This window comes from Recurvomyces mirabilis (assembly GCF_035927965.1).
Source record: "Recurvomyces mirabilis strain CCFEE 5264 chromosome Unknown scaffold_27, whole genome shotgun sequence".
In the NCBI taxonomy this organism is placed as follows: domain Eukaryota; kingdom Fungi; phylum Ascomycota; class Dothideomycetes; order Mycosphaerellales; family Teratosphaeriaceae; genus Recurvomyces; species Recurvomyces mirabilis.
This window is the reverse complement of record NW_027041961.1, coordinates 1-22,386: the sequence shown is the minus strand read 5'-3', so window position 1 is coordinate 22,386 and position 22,386 is coordinate 1. Positions and strand designations below refer to the sequence as shown.

The 22,386-nt window shown below is 51.6% G+C and overlaps 9 protein-coding genes across 9 annotated transcripts; 4 read left to right on the top strand and 5 right to left on the bottom strand.

Annotated features, from left to right (window-relative positions):
* Positions 1–159: 159 nt before the first annotated feature.
* Positions 160–996, top strand: LTS14_008700 (uncharacterized protein; the record flags this gene model as incomplete). Its single annotated transcript, XM_064841386.1, has 1 exon — positions 160–996. One exon carries the CDS (start codon positions 160–162, stop codon positions 994–996), a length of 837 nt encoding a protein of 278 aa, XP_064690877.1.
* Positions 997–1,552: 556 nt separating this feature from the next.
* Positions 1,553–2,995, bottom strand: BFR2 (rRNA-processing protein bfr2; the record flags this gene model as incomplete). Its single annotated transcript, XM_064841385.1, has 1 exon — positions 1,553–2,995. The coding sequence occupies one exon, from the start codon at positions 2,993–2,995 to the stop codon at positions 1,553–1,555; it is 1,443 nt and encodes a 480-aa protein (XP_064690876.1).
* A 225-nt stretch (positions 2,996–3,220) lies between these two features.
* On the top strand, positions 3,221–5,551 carry LTS14_008698 (uncharacterized protein; the record flags this gene model as incomplete). The annotated part of the gene is made up of 2 exons (XM_064841384.1): positions 3,221–3,413; positions 3,468–5,551. 2 exons carry the CDS (start codon positions 3,221–3,223, stop codon positions 5,549–5,551), a joined length of 2,277 nt encoding a protein of 758 aa, XP_064690875.1.
* A 387-nt stretch (positions 5,552–5,938) lies between these two features.
* Positions 5,939–6,863, bottom strand: LTS14_008697 (uncharacterized protein; the record flags this gene model as incomplete). The annotated part of the gene is made up of 3 exons (XM_064841383.1): positions 5,939–6,093; positions 6,175–6,717; positions 6,767–6,863. The coding sequence occupies 3 exons, from the start codon at positions 6,861–6,863 to the stop codon at positions 5,939–5,941; spliced, it is 795 nt and encodes a 264-aa protein (XP_064690874.1).
* Positions 6,864–7,974: 1,111 nt separating this feature from the next.
* On the top strand, positions 7,975–8,811 carry LTS14_008696 (uncharacterized protein; the record flags this gene model as incomplete). Its single annotated transcript, XM_064841382.1, has 1 exon — positions 7,975–8,811. One exon carries the CDS (start codon positions 7,975–7,977, stop codon positions 8,809–8,811), a length of 837 nt encoding a protein of 278 aa, XP_064690873.1.
* A 269-nt stretch (positions 8,812–9,080) lies between these two features.
* LTS14_008695 (uncharacterized protein) lies at positions 9,081–10,370 on the bottom strand (the record flags this gene model as incomplete). The annotated part of the gene is made up of 1 exon (XM_064841381.1): positions 9,081–10,370. The coding sequence occupies one exon, from the start codon at positions 10,368–10,370 to the stop codon at positions 9,081–9,083; it is 1,290 nt and encodes a 429-aa protein (XP_064690872.1).
* A 1,420-nt stretch (positions 10,371–11,790) lies between these two features.
* On the bottom strand, positions 11,791–12,881 carry LTS14_008694 (uncharacterized protein; the record flags this gene model as incomplete). Its single annotated transcript, XM_064841380.1, has 2 exons — positions 11,791–12,422; positions 12,476–12,881. The coding sequence occupies 2 exons, from the start codon at positions 12,879–12,881 to the stop codon at positions 11,791–11,793; spliced, it is 1,038 nt and encodes a 345-aa protein (XP_064690871.1).
* A 1,627-nt stretch (positions 12,882–14,508) lies between these two features.
* Positions 14,509–15,541, top strand: LTS14_008693 (uncharacterized protein; the record flags this gene model as incomplete). The annotated part of the gene is made up of 2 exons (XM_064841379.1): positions 14,509–15,455; positions 15,508–15,541. 2 exons carry the CDS (start codon positions 14,509–14,511, stop codon positions 15,539–15,541), a joined length of 981 nt encoding a protein of 326 aa, XP_064690870.1.
* A 1,915-nt stretch (positions 15,542–17,456) lies between these two features.
* On the bottom strand, positions 17,457–19,385 carry LTS14_008692 (uncharacterized protein; the record flags this gene model as incomplete). The annotated part of the gene is made up of 3 exons (XM_064841378.1): positions 17,457–17,966; positions 18,024–18,713; positions 18,768–19,385. 3 exons carry the CDS (start codon positions 19,383–19,385, stop codon positions 17,457–17,459), a joined length of 1,818 nt encoding a protein of 605 aa, XP_064690869.1.
* Positions 19,386–22,386: the final 3,001 nt, after the last annotated feature.

Below are 22,386 nucleotides of genomic sequence, written 5' to 3'. Positions count from 1 at the left end.
GGCTTCTGCATTTGGTGAGGATATCGGGCTACTGCCGGCGGTCTTGCTCTCAACGTCACTCCTTCGGGCTTACTGATTTGGCCAGCCGCCGCCCTCCCTCGTTCCATTCCATCAAGCTCCCTGACGCACGCATGTGTAGCCGTCATCAGATCAGACACCATGGAAGGCTCAGCACATTGGCGAGATGTCCTCGACCACACAGACGCTGCGACAGCAGAGCTGATCATCCACCTTCAGTTTGAGGACCTCAACAACCTGGGTCGTGATAGCGACAATGACCTCAACCTCGGTGCAGCGCTTGCGGCATTCGAAGAGGAGCTTCGTCATTCCCATGCCGTCCGACAGTGCATTGGTGGCGATGCTATTACGCCGTTGCTGCCCACCAGTCTGCAAGCAAAGAAACGTGCGCGCAGCAACAGCGATCCATCTCAAGCTGATGAAGGAACTGGACCGGGAGCCAAGCGAGTCAAGGTAGAACAGCCTGCCGATGTCGAGCGTGGAGTATGCAGCGCTTGCAGCGATGACTTGACCCTCAACCAACTCTGGACCAGTGCATGCGATCACGCTTACTGTGCAGACTGTCTGGAGCAGCTGTACAGACTGGCCATGACGGACGAGAGTGTTTACCCACCAAGCTGCTGTCAGCGATCGTTCGTGTATCAAACGGTCCGCCCACGACTACCAGCAGAGTTGGTGGAAGAATTCGAAGCTAAGCGCGAGGAGCTTGAGATCAAAGATCGAATCTACTGCGCAGATCCACATTGCTCGGCTTACATCAGTATCGCTGAACGTAGAGATGGCGGCGCTTCTTGCGCAAAGTGCTCGCGCGTCACGTGCGTTCAGTGTAAAGGTCTAGTACATGATGGCGAATGCCCACCCAACGAGGCTCTGACAGCAGTCCTCGCCTTGGCGGGCAGGGAGGAATGGCAGAGGTGTCCGACCTGTTGTAGCATGATCGAACTCAATCATGGCTGCAACCACATAACGTACGTCTAGACTTGAGAATGTATCCAGATCGAAGATCCGTACTGACAAAATTGCAGCTGCAAATGCCGCTCAGAATTCTGCTATGTCTGCGCTGCCAAGTGGAGGAGTTGCGACTGTGCGCACTGGGACGAGCAGCGTCTCCTTGCCCGTGCCGAACGTATCGTGAATCGCAACCAGACCATCAGAACGACGGGACAACGCCAAGCTGCTGTGGCAGCGAGGACTGCCCGGCTCCGCAATCAAGATGATTGTCATCATAACTGGGATTATATTCCAGGACAGGATAGCTGCGAAGATTGCAATGACGAAATGTGGATTTACCTGTTCGAGTGTTCTGCGTGTCGTCTAAGAGTCTGCAGACGCTGTTCGGAGTGGATGAACGCGGGTTTACGTGCAGGCCGAACAGATTAGAGCGGCAGAGAAGGGTAGGAGGGAGCCCAGGCTTGAGACATGTTCAGACCACTAAGATCAACAACACTCATAGCACTTGACGCACTACTCGGAGCATAATGGGTAAAAAGGGGGCTGAGGTGATAGCATGAACAGGCTCACGGCTTTGTATAGCTCATCGTCTAAACATCATCAAAGCCTCCTCAGCATCTACCTCTCCATTGTCATCGGCGCCCATATCAGCATCATCCTCGACCACATCCTCACTCAACTCCATCCTCCTCCCAAACAAACTCCCAAACAGCTCATCCGCCTGCCTATCTCCCCACCCACGTCGATCCTCCGGCGCCATAAAGTTCTGCAACTTCTCATGTACAGTAAACCTCAACTTCCTCCCTTTACTAGCTTTCGTATCAACATTCTTCTTCGTCTTCGCCTCCCGCCGCATCTGGAAGGAGAAGTCGATATTTGATGTCGCTGTTGCAGAATCCGCTGATTTCTGCTCTAGCAGTTCCTTCAACAGTAAGCCGTAGAAATCTGCGTCGTCGTAGATGTTCTTGTCGATACTGGTTGTTTTAGAGGCGGCTTGGATGGGCGCACAAGAGCGTGGCGTTTGGGCTCGAGCAACTAAGCGTGGCATATCGGCTGTATGTTGCTGGATTACATCCAGGACTGTGGTTTGAGGAGCGGAGGCGGTGAGTTTGCTAGTCGAGCTCGCCTGGCCTTCGGATGTTTTCGTTGACCATTTCTGGAGGGTGGCGTTGCGGCGTTCGAGCTCGGAAGATTCTTGGTCTTGTTGGTGGGACCAGAGTCTCGCTGTCGAGCTCTTGACTGAGTAAAAGGCTTTTCGCTTGTCGCCCGTGCGAGCAGATCGCATATCTTCCCGGAAGTTGGTAAGGGTGGACCAGAGATTGAAAGCGGCGACTTCTGCTGCTTCAATGGCGCTTGCTGCGTCTTCCCGTTCGCTTGCCAAGTCTCCGCCTGGTATAGCGACGACCGTGTTGGCCCCGACCAACGCCTTCTGCAGCTTCATCCTCGTGCTTAGCAGCGAGTCGAAGGTCTTACGTTGGCGCTTCACTGAGTTCCCTTTCTGTACATCCGCTTCGTTGCCTTTTGCCAGTGAAGCTCCAACGACCGGCAAGTCTCGTAGTGTCGTACGTGACTGCGGCTGGGAGACAATACCTGGACGGGCTACTTCATCGTCATCGTCACTGACATCGCTGTCGGGGGTGACATCGTCATCACCCTCGTCCTCGTGGGATCTCGCAGCTGAATCAACGCCCATAGGCTCCTCATCACTTCCCTCATCCTCAAAGCCTCTTCCGAAAGGCTCGTCGTCGTCGTCGTCGCTCAGCTTGTCTCTGCCCACACGTGATCCACGGTATTGGGCGCCAAGTAGTGATTCTTTCGGCTTCCGTAGTTTGCTCTTGCCTACGTCGATGTAATGCTCTCGAGCAGCCTCTTCTGGATCGCTCTCCGTCTCCGAGCCATTGCTTTCACTGGCCTCGCCCGAAATACCTTCTGCTTCGGGGTCGACCTCCGAGTCCCGTGCAGTCACGCCATGGTCATACAGCTTTTTCAGCTCTTTCGCACGGTTCTGCCCTCCATATGGCGCCATACTGCGATGATATGGTGATAGTGTAGGCATTCGAACTTTTCACATGTCAACTTCTGGAAAAGCCAAGATGCGCATGCGGCTCAGCGGGCGCAACGTTTATGCAGCGGGCCGAGGCGGTCACTCCCCAGCAACGCCGTGTGACGCGGCATCCAAACAGTCGGGATCGTCATTTTGTCTGGAATGAGACGAGACATTGGGATTGTCGTGTTACGCAATAAGTGAGAGATGCCGACCGCATCGAAATCACCTCGAGACTCTTCCGCCAGAAGACAAAGGAAGCGACGGACACATCAGAGAGTTGATTCGAACGGCGATTTTGCTCCAAGGTCGCGGGATGAGCGACGATATGAGAGGGAGGAGGGATCATCCAGCCCGACGAAGAGTCAGCCGAGGAGAACAGATGATGATAGGCCAAGAAGTTCGTCGCGACAGCCACCGTCAGATCATAGCAGAAGTACAGGAACAGGCACAGGCACACTCTCGGCCGGCCAGCTAGCACAACTGGACAAGCTTAACCAGAAGCTGGGATGGGATGAACCAAACGAAGTAACCCCGCCGAGACGCCCGGAACCGCCACGCATTCGACGGCGTGATGACGAAGCCGATCGAGAGCTGGAAGACCGAGAACGAAGACGGCAGGAGCATAAAGAGCGCAAGCGGCGGCGAAGAGGAGAAGAGGAGGAACGAGCTACGGCGGCTGATGCTGGGGTCGACGAGACGGAAAGCTTGGTGTACGATCGGAGGAAGGTGCGAAGGGAAGAGAAGGGGAGGATCGTCAGTGGACAGAGACTTGAGCGGGGTTCGCAAGCATACTATGATGAGAAGGAGGGTGTGAGGGATGGCGTACGGCTAAGGGGTGGTGCTGGCAGTAGTAGCGATTATGAATACGAAGAAGCACAGAGGAAAAAGAAGCGGCGAAAGCGGATCATCATTGCTGTGGCGGTTGTAGTACTGATACTGGCTATCGCCATTCCGGTCGGTGTGGTGGTGTCGCAGAACAAGGGTCCGGGAAGCAGTAGTAGCGGCAGCAACAGCACGACATCTTCACAACCAGCGAACAGCAACCTCAAGGGTATGTCCGAGAACGACATTCCCAAACAATACCAAGGCACCTATCTCGACCCCTTCACGTGGTACGACACGTCCGACTTCAATGTGACCTTCACGGACGTCATGGTCGGTGGACTGAGTGTGATGGGACTGAACGATACCTGGGACGACAGCAAGAAAGCTAATCCGAGTGTACCGGCGCTCAACGAAAAATGGACGTACGGCACTCAGCAAGTCCATGGCGTGAATGTGGGCGGTTGGCTGAGCATCGAGCCCTACATGACCCCTTCGCTGTTCTCGGGCTACAATAGCAAAGCCAATGTAATCGATGAGTACACCCTTACCCAAACTCTTGGAGCGAGCAAGGCGAAAAGTATACTTGAGCAGCACTACGCCACTTTCATCACGGAACAGGACTTTGCTGCCATCCAAGCCGCGGGATTCGATCACGTCCGCATCCCTTTCTCCTACTGGGCCGTTACCACATACGATGGCGATCCCTACGTCGCGAATGTGTCATGGAGATATCTCCTCCGCGGTATCGAATGGGCGAGAAAGTACGGACTACGCATTAATCTCGACCTCCACGGTGCTCCAGGTAGCCAAAACGGATGGAATCACTCTGGTCGTCAGGGCGCCATCGGGTGGTTGAATGGCACAGATGGTACGACCAACGGCGACCGCACGATCGCGATCCATGATCAACTCTCGCAATTCTTCACCCAGCCGCGCTACAAGAATATCATTGCCATGTATGGCCTTGTCAACGAGCCTCGCATGGTGGAGCTGGATACCTCGACAGTGCTGACATGGACGACTAATGCTGTCAACACGATCCGCAAGAACAAGTACAACGGCACCATCGTCTTCGGCGACGGCTTTATGGGATTGGATAATTGGCAAGGGAAGCTTCAAGACCTCCCTAATCTGCTGCTCGACGTCCATCAGTATGTCATCTTCAACGTCCAGCAAATCACCCTCAATCACCACGATAAGATCCAGTTCGCTTGTGATGGCTGGACTCAACAAGCTCTTCGCTCCATGAACACGGCCACAGGCTTCGGCCCTACATTGTGCGGCGAATGGAGTCAAGCTGATACCGACTGCGCCCAATACCTCAACAACGTCGGTGTCGGTTCACGGTGGGAGGGTACCTTGAACATGATCGACACACCCGGCGGTGGGCAGAACGGCTCCGTGCTTTCGCCCACCTGTCCCACTCACAACAATCCGCAGTGTAGCTGTCAAGATGCCAACGCCGCCCCGTCGTCTTACTCAGCGGAGTATAAGACTTGGTTATTGATGTTCGCGGAGGCGCAGATGCATTCTTTTGAACAAGGATGGGGCTGGTTCTATTGGACTTGGAAGACGGAGGCGGCGACACAGTGGAGTTATAGTAACGGGATCAAGGCTGGGATCGTGCCGGGGAATGTGAGGAATAGGACGTTCGATTGTAGTCAGAGCATACCGGATTTTGGCGGGTTGGGGTTGCCGGAGTTTTATTGAGGGGGTTACGTAGACGGGTGGCGAAATGGGAGAAGTAATAGATGATGTTGGGGTGTGTTGCTCTCCCTGGTGATATATCTAGAAACGGGTACGGGAGGCCGTCTCAAGGTGGCATGAAGAAATCCATGTCGAATGTAGATTGTGTACCTCGCGGTTCACATGACTTAGTTACCTACAAGTCAGGGTTGAATAACGTAGCTCGAGCATGGAAGAGGTAGGACCTTCGAGATGCCCACCCCGCTTACAATTGTGAAGGTGACATGCTGCTCCCGGATGTGGCTTCGCACCTCCACCAATCCGTGTCCGAAACGCTCTCCGTCGAACGAAGATTGTATGAGAGCGTTTCCTGTCATCACTTGAACACAGATTTACATGCGATGTCGTCTGCTACATCATCCCCATATTCGTCACTTCTCCCAGCAGCTCCGCGGGCAGTGCATCGCTGCTGGCGTTGTTCACGGCAGAGACCATATTTGCCAAGAAGGTCAGGTCTTTGGTCTGCGGTGCGACGTAGCCTTCGAGATAGGGAATGCGGTCTTCCTCTGGATATCATTGTCAATCCCGCAAGCTAGAAAGATGGAAGGCGGTGCCTTGTGATGCTTGGTTGGGAGCGTTGCACTTACCGAAGAATGTCTTGACCCATGCCTTTGGGGCGCCCGAAGCCGAGAAGTCCCAAAGAGTGGCGAGGTAGAGCGCTGTAGTTCCTATGGAGCCTAATTCAGGTCCCGGCCCAGTACTGTATGTCGGATTCACGCTCTTAGCCAGAGCTTGTCGGGCTGCGCGAGCTTTCGCTGCGATTGGAACTGTGACATATGCATTCGGCGGGCTGGAGTCGTGTAGGCCCAGACTGGCTGCTACACCAGCAAATACTGTGGCATCGTAGTGTAGATCGTCGCCAAAGTAAATGTCGTTGCGCGACTGGGAGCCGTCTTGTTCGATGGTGGCGTGGCGAGCTAAGTCACGAAGGTTTATGGTCAGGGAGCTCCCTGTGGTGGACAGGTTGAAGGTCTGGTTCGCGGCGAGGAAAGCTCCAAGGTAGGTCTCTGGAGCGAAGTTGTATACATTTTTGGCGGCATAATCAATCTCGGGGAAGCTTATGTTTAGGCCACTGCGACGGAGCCAGCCGTGATTTGCTAGGGCATTGAGGCCCGGGCAAGGCGAACGACCTGGAAAAATGTTGTCAGTAGTGACTCAGACACAGATGAGCTTGCGGACTCGCTGTCAAAGGGTCCGGCAGAGACAAATTCGTGGCCTGCAGGCTCGGAGCCCTGGTGCTGTCCTGGCCATTGAGGTGGACCGGGTGGCGGACCATGTCCTGGTGGTGGGAATGCAGCTACGAATGAGATATAGCACAATATTGCTGAAGCTCGGAGAATTTGCGACATGATGAAGTGATCGTTCGAGTTCAAGCAATCCGGTAGGTGATGGTCAAGGTGGCAGTCGGTGATGGGAGAAGGGCGGTCTCCTCGATGCCCTGGTCAGCCTTCTTGTACACACAGCGGCTGGGTGGAGCCATCTCGTATAGCTGTCAGGCTGCACCGCTCGCGGATGTGTCATGAATCTAATGCTTGTTCGGCACTAGATTTATCAAGCCAATCTCCAGAACGTACTTGCTTGCTCCAGACGGAGTGATAGGCAAATGACTTCTTTGGCTCCGCAGTTAGTCGGCCTCCGAATATATTATCGATACCGAGAGTCCTGGGCACATCGAATATCGTTCTCGTTCTCGTTTACTGCCCACGCTCGCTCATGGTACAGTACCGTGGGTGCACAGCGCCACACGTGAGAAGGAAAGAGATGCTCCTGCCGACGGGATCCGGGAGCCCAATATCCTCGTCGTCATGCTCAGAAACAGGTCCATTACAATCCGAGTTACCCCCAGATCAGACCGCTTCTTACAACGTTCGTCCTTCTCTGGTAAAGACCACAGCGCAGACAGATGAAATTTTCTCTCTACAATGGTTTTGTAATGTTCATTTGAGCAGAAGCCGGGCACTGCACTGCTCCTGGAACGAGTCGTACTACGGGGACGCGACCTTTCGGGTCCATAGAGAGCGGACAGTATGTGTGCATCTCCGAAAGGTTCGAAAGCCACTACTCAGATGACATAACGCCAAAAGTGGGATTCTCGTTAGCAAGCCTCCAGCAGGATGTGTTTCGTGTTGTGCAAGAGCGAATGCGAATGCTGAACGTGAACGAGTACTGTAGCAAGTCAGCATTCGACACAGACCAATCGCGGCGGCCAGGACCGGTTCAGCTTTTTGCCTGCCTATTCGAGTTAGTATCTACCATTAGTCGGTTCAGTTCTCGCAGCGAGCGTGCGTTGTTGCTTTTTGCTTCGACTAACTGACGTTCTGGACGAGAACTACCGAGTCTTCAAGGAGAGATACTTGAGTCTTCCAATAGTCTCGAGAGCAGGCCGAATGGCTGTGCTGCACTTCCGCTCCGTGGGCCAAGGCACACCTATTCTAGTCATACACGGATGGACCATCGACTCTACCGCGGAATTGAGCGATCTTGAACCCATCTTCGTCCAAAGGCCTGGCTATCGACGACTTTACGTTGACTTGCCCGGGCATGGCTCGACACCGATCGATGGTGTAAAGAACCTCGATGAGATGCTCGACCGCGTCACTCGTTTCATCGAGCACGAGATCCTGCCAAAGAAGTTTCTGGTCGCTGGATCATCCTGCGGCGCTTATTTCGCCAGGGCTGTTGTATACCGCTTCCAAGAAGATGTCGTAGGCTTAATGCTTCGGGTACCTCATGTGGGACTGAAGGATTCGGAGAGAGACATCGATCCCGTCCAACTTGTCGTGGTCAACTCAGCTGCGCTTGACCAGGTCTACATCCCTCTGGCTTCCGGGGAAGATCTAAAAAGTACCTCAGTGCAGACAACCGACTATCTGACTGCTACCCTGGGCAGATACCAAAACCTCATCGCCCCTGCTATTGCAGCTGCGGACACCAAACCCTTGGCCAAGATACGAGACGATGCCACAAGCTATGTACTTACTTGCCCATTTCACACTCCACAGGTCCCGTTTGTGAAGCCTTCACTCATTGTCGCTGGAAGACAGGATGACGTGGTAGGTTATAGAGATGGTTGGAGTCTGCTACCTTCATACCCACGAGCGACACACATCGTGATGGATCGTGCTGGTCATGGTCTTCCTGTCGACGAGATTGAGGCGAGGCTGTTTCGGACACTGGTAGAAGATTGGCTGGATCGTGTCAAGGAGACGGATATGCATCATTGACCCTGACTGAATACTTGAGCCATTGAACAGGCCAATGCATGGCCGAACAAATACCGCAGTCTCGGTTCCGCTCAAACTAAATCTACTTCAGCACAAAGGGCTCACGTCGTGAAACAGAGAATTGAGGTGCAAGCAGTCTGAGCTTGTTGTGCTACCTCCTTGTTGGCCCTCCCTGAATGTCCATGGCCATAATCGTGGCTGGTCCTTGAGGCCATGATACTGTCCTTAGATGTTAGCTCGCCTACCAGTCCTCACACTACCGACCTCAATCATGCCGACGTAAATTGCCAGTAGTCGAAGTTATAGCCACTGCCGCTAAACACGAAGTACAGGTCTTGTGTGCCCTTAGCATTCGTGATCGAGCATGTCACATCCTTCCAAGTCTGCGATCCGCCGCTCGAGCTGACGCTGCAAGTCCCGGCCAATGTACCGCCCGTACTCCCCAGATGGATGGCAATAGATCCACTGCCTGTGCCTGCCACACGCACAGAAAGCGATTTGGCACCTGTAGTGCCGAATGCTACGCCCCTGACTTTGATATAGCTGCCCGACTGGATGCTGGTGACGTCCATGCCGCCCTCCCTACAGGTCTCAGTCCTAACGCTTTGAGACCATGCAGCAGTCTCGGCTTCCTGTCGAACATACGGGTTCAGCGTGCCTATCTGATTGACCCCTGCCGTGGTCATCTGTATGGTCGGGATCGTGCCATCGCTGTTGTACTTGAATTCCTCCACGCACGCCGAGCGTTGGTAGCCACTGCCACCCGGCAAGGCGCCGTTGTGGTAGAAGAAATAGGAATGCCCATTGAAGTCGATTATGGCTTCGTGGTTGGTGAAGCTTTTACCTTGAGTTGGCATGATCACCCCTTTGTATGTGAACGGGCCAGTGGGACTTTTGCCGGTCATGTAGCGAATGTTCTCGGAGCAGCAAGTTCCGGCGTAGGCGACGTAGTAGGTGCCGTTGCGCTTGTATACCCACGGTGCTTCTTGGAAGCCCGCACCACTTGGTAGAGATATCTTTGTGGGACCTTGACTGTAGGAGATCATATCTGTGTTGAGCTTGACATAGTAGAGATCTGGATTGCCGTAGTAGAGATATGCTTGGCCGTCGTCGTCGATGAAGACCGTGGGGTCGATCTCGGAATTGGAGACGAGTGGTTTGCCGAGAGCATCTTTGTATGGTCCAGTGATGCTGCTGCTGACGGCAACACCAATGGCATCCGCTCCGGAGCTGGCAGTGACTGGTACGTAAAAGTAGAATTTGCCGTTCCTCGGGATGATCTGTGGCGCCCAGGCATTGGCTTTAGCCCAAGAGAAGTCTTTAAGACTCAGGATCGTCCCATGATCTTGCCAGTTGGCCATGTCAGCAGTGGAGAAGAGATGCCAGTCGGTCATGTCGTAGTACGTGGCTCCATTGTTGTCGTGGTCTAGGAAGGCATAGACACGCCCATTGTAGACGACTGGAGCTGGGTCAGCAGTGAAGATGGTCTGTACGAAGGGATTATCTGCAAGTGCCAGCACACCAAACGTGGCGGCGATGGTGAGTAGTGACGACAACATTGCGAGACGGTGGAGGTTGGTCTGAGGAGATGGTGAGTATGTGGGAGCGATACATCATGATATACCGTACCGCCGCATCGCAGTGCCACATTCTTGTTCTACCGTATCGTAGACTCGAAAGTACTCTGAAAGCGATGTGTTGGCCTGAAACACACGCATGTTTTGCCACCAATCCTTTGGCGTTTCTGTGACAGGCACTATACTAAACTACATACCGGCCGGTGTAGCTCATCGCGTGGAAGGTGTGGTTTCTCACTTGGGAATGGCTTGACGGCTATCCATCGTGACAGTGGTCATGCGATGACAATAATCGGAACCACTTCCTACAACGAACAGTACTCGGCCATGTGTCGCGAAGCGGAGGATGTCAACTTTTAGCCGAAGGGTTTTGTTAGCCTGTTGACATGGGCTTGCTCCCCACTGGAGCACAAAGTCGATCTGGAGATGTCTCATGCACGTGTATTGCACCAATCTAATGTAGATCCATTGATTCGTGCAGCCACGGGATAGCAAGACCTCCAGGGAATCGGAGGTGAGCGAAGCACTAGACATTGCAAAGCTGCTTTTGGCGACGTTTTGGCGTTGCATGATTCACATCGGGATGCCAGAAACGTCGATTTCGTCAGGGAAGTATGCAAAGTGGCAAATAGCTTGAGCAGCTAGGAGGACACAAGCGTCTTGAGTACGTATGGCTACAAATGAGATCGAATCAAAGGTCATGCGCCAGGATCGGCGTCAACACTTTTTGAGTAGCCCGCAGATATGGTACAGCAGGCGTGGGCGGACACGCAGAACACGTTGCAAGGTCGTCGCCTAAAGTACTTCGATGGGGTCCCATGAGGTAATCCAGCGGCGTGGACAAGCTTTGGCGAAGCTGCTGGGCTTATGACTGGGACCGCTCCCTAACAGCTCGCTATCCTAGGCAACACCACGTTAAATCACAGAGGTGTATGCACTGGCGGGCGCGGGCGGTGTCAAAGGAGGACGAGGGCAAATCAGCAACGCAAGAGCCGGACTTCATGACCATAGGGTACTCTACGGATCGGCATCGGCCGGAGTATCGAAGGGCCTGTCCTTACGTGTAGTGCAGAACGACTGAGTTTCACTTCAAAGCATGACACTACCATCGCCCTTACTGATTGCGCACATCAGAAGGACAAATGTTGTCAAGAAGCGGGCACACCACCTTCAGCCGAATAGATGCATTGTTGGACATACAGATTGATATGTATAGATCCATCCACAAGCTTACCTCAGACGGAAAGCTACATTAGCCCTGCTGCTTCAATAATTTGCAGGATCGACCACTCCATCGCATCCTACTACTCCATCGCGTCCTGCTACTCCATCGCTTCCTGCTACTCCATCACGTCCTTTTACTCAATCGCAATCCTACCACTCGATCGCACACAGGAGGAGTCTAGGACGGTGGACTACCAGAAGGCATACTGCCACTAGTCGTTCCGTTGGCAGATGGACCTCCGCCGTCACCACCTGAGCCGCCATTCATACTGGAATCCGTATTCGCTACTTCGCCATCCGCATAGATTGTTGCAGCAGATGTGACCTCATCATCCGTGGTTGGATCGATACCAATACTGATCCAGGCCATGATACCATCAGAAGGGCTGTCACCAAGCCAGACGTACTCCACGAAAGGGTCCATATTTGCAGCCTCGGAACTCAGGATAGAGTCATCTGCGTTCGTGGTCAGGTCTTGAGTGTTGGTGTTGTATGGTGCCGTTGCTTTGACTTGGGAGATGAGATCCTGATCGAAGAATATCTGGCCTACATGCGAGGCGGAGGTGGTAGAGTTGCTGCCAAGCAATGTACCGTTCGTGCGAATGATTGTGCTGTTGGTGTTGTGACTCAAGACGTGAATGTGGGGCGCGCGGCCCGTGTAATGGCCCGGGAAGATGGTCTCGAATTGGGCCACGCCATTGATGTCGGTCTGTTGGTTTCCGCGAAGGAAGGTGGCGGAGATGTTCGAGGTGTCGTTGCTGTTGCCGTTGCTGCTTGCGGATACGCCGCTGTAGACGCCTGTTGCGTTGCCTGGCAAAGTGGTCAGTATTGAGATATTTCATGACATGCTCTGGCCGACGTACAATGCCAGAAGTCCATGAACACTGCCGGTACGGGCTCGCAGGTTGCAGTGTCCACCAGCTGGATGTCAAGGTAGAGCGGGACACCATCTTCATCTTCTGTCAGATCGCTACGAATCAACTCGCCATCAACGTAGTACGGTCCTTGGGTCACCTCTGGCTGCAGAACGCAAGAAGAATTGTCGCTGAACAGAGCTGTCTCGTCGCTTTCGAGTGTGACGTCCGAGCCAGACTGATGCGTGAAGTTGTATGCTGCAAAACCGCGGCGAAACAAAGCGTTACTGTCGAGGTTGCGCTTGGTGCGAGCATGACGAGCTAGCTGCAGGCGCCGAGTGAGTGCATCGGTGAGATGACCGCGACGCTTGAGCTGGGGAGCGCAGGAGCGGACACTGTTCGGCTCTCTCTTCATAGATTCACGGTGCTCCAGAGCTTCCTCGGCGACGTTGTGGCCTGGATGGGCGAGGACGCTAGAGAGCAAGAAGGCGGAGCTCAAAAGGGTGGAGAGGATGGCATGTTCGTGGTGAATGCTGGAAGTACTGTTTTGAGTGTGCTTGTGGTTTACAAGTGTGCAAGTTTGGTGATAATGACAGCTAGGGGCGTATCGAGCAGGTCATATGTACTTTGCCCTTCACCGCCGTGGGTGGCAGCGTCCCTATATTGCCGACAGGGGGACCGACTGCCCTTGCGGAGGCGGAAAGACGCACGAGAGGCGTCCGTCTCAACATCACTGGACGCGTACGCAATTGGACAACTGCGGTGTATGATCGCGCATGACTCGAGAGCTGAGACTGCTGTGCGTGCTTCAACGCGTGGGTATAAGCGATGCGAAGCCATGTTGCCAAGGTAGGCCTGCACCGTTGACGACGCAATGCCAAGTATGCGATACAGGCTTGATTAATCGTGACACAGCGCCAAGTTGAAGACATCCGGCGGAGGGTGCCAGTGGTGTACGTGTATACCAGGCTTACGAGCGTGTTATCGCGTACACAGCGGCCTCTGTTCGGCGATTTTACGACGCAATGGATTGTGTCCAGATTGCTGACGACGACGTTTCCACTCCGCCTCAAAATATCCGGTGGGCACTACTATCAGGCTCAAGAGTGCGTGCGTTGATCCTGCCAAAGCCACGACGTCGATATAGTGCCCCTTGGAATCGCATCTCGCTTGAGTGAGTACCGGTATAAGGCTGCTAGGCATAAGCTGCGGCCCATGTACAACGTTTCAAAAGCCAAAGATCAAGGTAGGAAGTAACCAAGGACATCTCTCTGTTGTGATAGATCCACTGCCAGACTGATTACGTCGGCCGATGTACATTAGCGTCTCCGTCTGTCCTGGGAGCATTCCACAACTCCGTTCGTAGCGATTCCTTGCCCGGGTGTGCTTTCCTGGCGATCCTGACCACGTAAAGAAATGGTTTCGGAATTGCTGTCGGTGCCGACGTTGGTGCTGCACGGGACGGGAAGATCTCTATTTGGCGTAGTTCTCCGCTAGAAACTAGCTGAGCAGAAAGCATAAAAACAGATGGCCGTGAAGTGCGATTTATCTCAGTCTTATTCTTGGGACTATGGTACCCTCACGGACCGGGAAAAAGATTCAACAATCTCACCACTCTCCTTGTACAGCCTGAGGTTAGATGGTCGCTGTGTGTGGCCTAGCCGATGTTGCGCACTTGTGCCCGACGTAGACATGATCGTCCACTTTACCTCACCAAGTTCCAAACCTACGAGGCAGGAGACTGGACAAACTAGCGCCGCGATGAGTGGTCATCAGTCAATTCAGACTGGCCGAGGTTCAGTCCATGTGAGATGCATTACACGCATCATCTTGAGAGCAGCTTACAAAGGCAAATTGTAGAATCCTTACAAAGAGCACCCTTCATTATCCTTGCCCAAACCGCCTAATCAACCGCCGAAGACTGGGGCACGATGTTATATCCATTGACTGGTATAATCTCAGCCCTCCTGCTAACCCCAAGTCATGTTGTCGCGCATCCAGCAGCCGAGGAGGGCCAAGCCAATAGCTTCACCTTCTACAACATGCCTACCACAGCCGCTGGACCATGCGACCTGGTTGAAGGTCCAGACGGTGCGCTCTGGGGCGAGGATATCCTCGTCAATATCATTTTCCGCATCGATCCGAAGACCGGCGTAGTCCAGGAATATCCCATCCCGTTCACTACACCTGTGAGTAATGTCACGATCCCAGGAGTCTCGCAATCCATCCAAGATCGCACCGCATTCTCCTGCGCCATCCGTACTGGCAATGATGGCAAGTTGTACGCTAGTAATGGTCTTCGGAATCAGCTTGTCCAGATCAACCCGAGTACCAAGAAGATCAAGATTCTTCAGCCGCCAGTCAACCCCGCCGGCGACCTACAACCGTTCAACGACATCACACCTGCTAAGGATGGAATGTACTTCACGCAGACGACTGGCAACGTGTTCACGTTCTATGACTTTGCAACCGGAGGCTTCACGAACTACAAGATTCCGACACCGCTTGCGCTTCCGCTCGGGTTGAAAGTGGCGTCTAACGGCAACTTGTACATTGCTCTCCTCCTCGCGAACAAGATTCTGGAGTTCAACCCTAATACTAAAGCCATTGTTGAGTATGACCTTCCTCTACCTGGTCAATTACCAACTGTTGTCCGTGCGGAGAAAAACGGGTTCATCTACTTCGCCATGTTCACTGGCGACGGCATTGGTCGCATCAATCTCATCACGAAGAAGATCGAGCTCTTCACCAGCAGTCAACTTGGAGGCCTCGGTGCGGAGAATACGATCGACAGCAGAGGAGGCGTATGGCTTAGCTACTTCACCGTAGATGTGCTGGCGCGGCTCGATACCTCGACTCTAAAGTACACATACGTACCTTACACACCCGCAGCAGCGCTTTTGAACGGTGTGCTGGGCGATATTCCACCTTTTGTCGATGTTGCTGTCAATTATGGGCCTGGGGATGCAATTTGGTTCACTAGCATCGGGTATGTGACGCAATACTCGTGCCCTCTGATTCAAGTCGCTTACACTTTGTAGGACAAATCAAGTCGGACGATACAAACTATCCTAAACCAAGGAGACGTAGTGCTTGCGCAAGGTAGTCGCCACGGTTCCGGACAGCTAGCCATTGTAGCTTTGTGTATCAATAATGTCGTATTGATTCCTTATTTGTTACAGTACAGTACATACAAGCAGGATATGGTTGCAAAAATGCTTGCGTACCTGAACGCTGTCTACATTGTTATAAAAATGCTATGATCGTGTTTGTTATCCAAAACAGCCGAGATCGCCTTGGCCGCAGGAAGCTGGGAACGAGAGTAGAGCGTGGATCTTTGGGTCCGGGATTGTAAGTAAGTAGTAAACGATAGCTAAGCACGAGGAGCTGGTGCGAACGTTCAGCCACCACTGATCCAGTCGTCGCAGTAGGGCGAACCAGTACGAAAGCAGTAGCAACGCCTTTGCATCGTGCCTCCGAAGAAGTGGGGCGAGCAGGCTGAAGTTTCGACCGCCGAAAGCAATGAGCTTAGTGAAATGCTCGACACCTGGCTCCAGGCGTAGCAAAGGAGCTAGTGATCGGACTACGCTGTGGTAATCGTTGTTCGCCGACGTGGACTGCTCTGTTAGTTCGCAGAGGTCTACTAGTGCTGGTGGCAGTCCCTCAATGCCAGATGCCTGATCGGTATAGGATTGGGAGCGATCGTTGCCCTTTCGAAGCACTGGCATCCATGCCACAGACTGATCGACTCGAAATGTTTGGCCCAAGGCAGCTACTCCTGAACCAGCAGCTAGTGGGCTTAAGGCGTGGGCGACTGCTTCGTCGTAGTCTGTTACAAAAGCATCCAAGGGTACCTGTTCTTCCAGGGGAAACGCAAAGATGACGGAAAGAAAAGTTGTGCCGATGAGTGCATCCACGTCGTGCTTTGATCCGGACCTAGCAGTCGCGAGTGCGGCTCGATACAGCGAGAGACCATCCCGCCAGTGCTCGGCCTCCGCCATGTCGTAAGCACGGCTCTGTTGCGGGCTCTGTGGTGTCGACCTGAGGCGACTAAGATGCGCAGACGAGACGGCCAGCAGCATGTGCATAAGGTAAGATTCACTCCATCCCGAGTGCGCGACGTAACTACTCATGACTCTTTGTACTGTCGAGTCGCCTAGAGTGACTGAGGTTACTGTTTGAAAGTGCTGCAGCAGACGTACTGTACTGATTGATGCCGGGGAAGAGCTTGCTCTCATTGGTGTGTGAAGTCGGAACAGGTCGTTGAAATCGCTGACGACACAATTCACCGCCATGGTATGTGTCGCAGTGCTCAGACTGCCCGACTGGTTCGCTTCAGCCGCTTCTGGGACCTGCATTTGCCCAGTGCAGGAAAGCATTGCGGACTCAGGCTTGTAATTGCAGAGTACGCCGAGTTGCGAGCACCTGACACAGCATGGCTTCTCTTCGCCACACTGAGTACATCAGCCGAAGACCATACTGTAGCAGAGAAACCTCTTCGACTAGGAAAGGACTTCTGCTTCCTACCTTGACCCTACGTTTCTTGCATACTGCACAACCACTCCGGGATTTCTTATTCGATCTCCGGGGTAGGTGAGTATCTGGTCTCGCACGAAAGATCGTTATCTCGAAGAGGCGCATCTCAATTATCTCACTGGCTGAGGCCTGTATCTCCGATTGCAAGGGCTGATGCTGCCTTTCGAAGCAGGATAGGTTTAGTGACCGCAGACGCTTAGTGAAACCAGCTCAGAACAGTACCTGTGTACATCTTTTAGTCTATATTGCCAGTGCGATGGTGAGCTGTGCTGGAGCTGAATCTCTCTATGCCCGCATCATCGAGGGACTGCCCGATGTCTGCGGAATGGCCAGTGGCCAGATCTCGGAAACGCCATCATGGATCTAGCGACCATTACATTCATGACTCGCCATACGATGAACCAGATTAAGACTAGCGTGCCAAGCCCCCCCGAGCCTTCGACATCTCTCGTCATCAAAGAGACCATCTCGCAATATACCACCGAAACCCGATGATGGTCGTATTCGTCTCCCCATTGCTCTCCGACCGAGTTCCGTGGCGAAGACGCTTCGCTTGTCCAACGCACGCCGCCTCCGCAGCCGCAAGCAAGCCGTCAGGGCCTGACACATACACCCAGGCATCAATGTGTGGACCAGCGCGCGTGGCCAGAAACTCGCTTAGCTCGTTGCCTGGCTGCAGTCGACCTTGATGACCGGAAACGTGTATGGCAATTTCCATGTTCCGAAACACCGCCATGGTGATTCGTAAATCCTGTATTTCTCGAAGATGCACTTCGTCCTCAGTGCGGACCGACCATAGGAGGCGGAGCGATCTCGATTGGTCGGTTCTAGATCCGTAGTTATCTGCCCACCAATTCGCAATGCTTATAGCTCCGGTAATCCCCGTACCACCGACTATCAGGAGAAGATGATTCGAGCGACGCAACTCCGGGACTGCAGGCGAGTAGGGACCTTCGATACGGACCTGCCAGCGTAGTTAGCCTCGATTCCTTCCACACCCTATCTTCCGCTGCATGCCTACCTCTATCGATGATGGGACTTCAGGGATGTCCCCAGCAGCAGCAGCTAGTGCCCAGGTGAATTCCTTCTGCGTGCGCCGGGCTTTCTTCCTCTCCGGCCCTCTCCGGAACAACAACACTGGCCCAGTCTCCGCAGATCCAGCGCTTGCTGCTGTGAATGGATGGATCTGGAGCTTACTGACCCGTGGGAAGTTGATGTAGTAAGTTGAGAGCACCGAAATCTCGAATGCTGGCGACATGATGCTTGTACCCTTCTCACCGCTACTGGCTGTCTCAAGTCGCTTGGGAGGTAGCGTGACTCTGGTCCAGCCATTGCCAGCATTCTCCACGACGGCTTCTACTTTGTTGGTGAGCGAGTTCCGAAGTCGCCAAACCCAATCCGCGACCCAGAGCAAAAGACCAGGTAGTAAGAAGTAGAAGTTCGTACTAGCGTGCAAACAAGCGAACACCAAGATGATGACGACCAGTATGATGTGCACAAAATAGAAGGTGTTGAAGCTTTTCCGGCGAAGGATCGGCAAAGACGTAATTGTAACGGCCACGAGCAGTACAAACGCAAAAACGCCGGTCGGGAGCACTAGATACGATATAGGTCCCTGAGCTGCTGCTTCGGTGACCGAGACTGTAGGGTTATCGACCACAAATTCGTTCTGCACGGTCGCAGATGCCGAGACAAGCGAAGCAACGAAAACCTATCGTGAACTTAGCTCGCTTGCGGCCTACTGAGGCGAATCGCATGAACTCACATAGTAAGTGATCCCGTGTACTAGTGTGCCCAGGAACAGTCCATAAGCGAGGACCTTGTGGGCATAGAGCAGAGTCGACGTGTGCAACGAGAAAGCCTTACCAATGATGCTGTTTCTGCCGACCGGAATCATAACCAAGCCAATCCAGATGTCACACCAGTGGCCGGTGACTCCAGTCCATGCGACAAGGCTCAAGACTTTTGGCGTCCAGCTTACGAATGCACCTCGGTGGTACCACCAGTCACGCTCAGCCGGTAGCCAGTATGCGCAAGATGCGAATGTCGTAGCCAATATCCACAGCATCAAAAGCAGGCCACCGATGCTGACTCGCTTGCCTGTGACTGGAATCACTCCATCCCAGATATACGTATCCATGAAGCGACGCACTAGTGATAGGTACGTCTTCGCAGCCATACAAAGACCGATGCTGGTGAGCAAAGCATAGTAGACGCCAATGTGTATGCGCGTCTGAAGTGGGTTCAGCTGCTCAACACACAGACTGCTGTGACAGGGCGCGAAGGTGATGCCAATGGTAAAAGCTGCGCACACAATCAACAGAGTCGCAATCAGACAAAGGTAAAGTACTTGTTGGCCTTTCGAGCCCACGAGAGAAGCCATCTGAAGGGATGCGTAAGTCGGAAAGATTGCGGTTCGAACAGCGAAGAATGATACTGGCGCATACGACCTTTTGGAGAAAACTAGGAAAATGGTAGTCCTTTATGTCTTAACCAGCTGTTGCAGCCTTGGCCAAGAAGGTTACGACTGCCCGCATGCGGTATCTCGTGTGAGTAAGATGTCACAACCATAGCGATAATAGCACTAACACGGATCATTTGTCGTGAAGTCATTACAGAGGAAGTGGATCGCGCTCGACTTATACAATGTCGATGCGCAGGGTTTGGGCTTGGGCGTATACGACTTGCCTGTTGTAGTTAGTTGTCGTCGAAAAGCTTAGCTCTTGTTTCGCGATCCGTACGCTGAAATACGTTAAGACAGCTAATATTTATAAGGCCTACAAAAGAACAGTATAAGATCTATATTATTTAGGGTTAGTATATAGAATATTATAGTTTATAGAAAAGTATTACTATTTAAAGTTCTAAGATTAAAGCTTATTAATTTCTATCTAACAACTAGTTTAAAAAGTAAATAATAATCTTCTATTAGTATAGTTATTATAGACATTAGATCTATAATAGGTAAACTATTATATACCTACGGTATAAGGGGGTTAGAGCTTATTAGACGAGTAAGTTCTAAGCGATAGGTCGGGTAAGTAACTACTCTAAGGTTTAAGCTTTCGGCGGGTTAGTAACTATTATATACCTATAGTATAAGGGGTTAGAGCTCGTTAGACGAGTAAGTTCTAAGCGATAGGTTAGCTAAGTAACTACTCTAAGGTTTAACCTTTTAGTAGGTTAGTAACTTAGGTTAAATATAAACTACCTATATAAGAAACGTTTATTCTATATATATAGGAGATTCGTATATAGTTATAATTACTAATAGTAATTATAACCTAATTATAGTTACCTATAGTAATTATAATCTAGATTACTTAATTGCCTAATAATAAAGTAATTCTATATCTAGCCCTAGAGTTAGTCTATTAGCCTTAGGCCTTAGTCCCTAACTTGTTACTAATAATTAAATTCTATATAGGTAATATTACCCCCTATCTATAGTCCTATATCCTTATAGTAGCCTATCCTAACGGATTGTTATTACGCTAGCGCGTAGTAATCGGTCTAATATAGCTTAGCGCGCTTTCTAGCTTAGCGCGCTTTCTAGCTTAGTCTATAAGTAACTATAGGGTCCCGTAACCTTAAAGTCCGTTATTTAAAGATTAGTTCCCCTATAACTAAGAATTAACTTCGCCTTACTTAAGAAATATAATAGTATAGGAAGTCTACCGTAATCCCTTACGAGCGCTATCTCTTCTTTAGTTACTACTACGTTATAATAGAATCGAACTCCCGCCTAAGATATTCTAAGTATATCTTTAGTTCCTATATATTATCTTCGCTAGAGTATTCTTTTTATCTAACTAAGTATTTCTAACCTCTTTTCTCTAGGATTTCTTCTACTTTCTATTCCTAACTAATATAAGGCCTAGGAGGCAACTAAATATTAATAGGATCCTCCCTAAATCCGGTAAGGCGCGAAGCTACATAGTCTAGATTTTAGTAGAATCCTATTTAGTAGGATCCGTACTTCTAGAACTACCTATAGGCGCCGTTCTATACGCTAAAATAGGATATATTGTTATAAGGGGTTGCTAATAGGGGAGGAAGGTAACTAGGCGTAGACGGTTAAGGCGTAGACAGAAGCGTAACTAATTAGTAGTAGGTAAAACCTATCGCTAACTCCTATACTTAAGGTTAAGCACGAAGCTCCTAACTACTAACACCTTCGTGCTTACATATATCTACTAGGTCGCGCCTCGCGCGCCCGGTACGACCTCTCGCGTAGAGCGTCCCGATCGCACCTTATAAGTATACGCTTATAGGAGCGCCCGTTGTAAGCGTTCCGGTAGTTACGTGCTATTAGTCCCCCGCGAGGGTCTTAACACTATCCCCTATCTAGCGTAGCGTCGTCTCGACGCTTAAGACTTAATTTCCTAGATTTATACGACGTACTTCCTTTATCTAACTATGTCCTTAGGGCGTAATGCCTCCTAGGAATATAACGACATTAGAACGCATCGGTAACCTATCGAAAACTATTACTCGTCGCTTTCGCGAAATACTAACGCCCTATAGTCGCTATAAGTCCCTAGGACTAGATTGTCGCGTAGAGGTTTCCTCGGGTCGCTACTCTACCTACGCTACCTAGTACAAGACCTACGACCTAAGAGTTACTTTCTAGGAATTTTAGAAGCTCGCTAGCGTTCGTAAAAAACTAGAATCCGAGATAGACGACGCCGAGAAGGAGCTTAAGCTAGCGGAAGACCGAGCCTAAAGAGCTTGTACAAAGGTAAGGCGTATCCGTAAGGTTCTACGTCGTACGGAGATAAAGGAATCTAAGAAGATCGAGTAGGAGATAAATTCCCTAGCTAAAGTAGAGTAGCTAGAAGCTAGTCCTCTCGCCGCATCCTCCCTTAGTCTTCCGGATTAATCCGTACCTAAGAACCCGCTGCCCGAGTTCCCCTTAGACGCGTAGGCGGGGGTCGACCCTCTCCTCGACTTTTCGTCTTATAGGCTCCTCCTTAGCGACCCTATTAATATATTAGTATCGGTTGCTCCGAGTTAAAATACTCTAGCGGCTCCTAGGTAGCCTCGGTATAGCTATACCCTTTCTATTTAACTAAGTACCTTTACTAACCGTTTATCTAGGTATTATCGAGGATCCTATTAACGGTATATACTAGTTCTTCGACCTCGGGGTCGAGTAGTAATAGTTCTATTTATAGCGCGGCGTCCGGCGCTACTAGTTTAAGTAGCGAGACATAGAACACCGGGTGTATCCTTATCTACTTTAGTAGCTATAAGGCAAAGTTAATAGGTCCCTTCTTAGCCTTAATCCTAAACGGACTAAGCTTAACCGTATCTAATTTCTTACTTAGCTTATCTAACTTAATATTTCGGCGGAGGAGATATACCTTGTCCCCCTCTTTAAG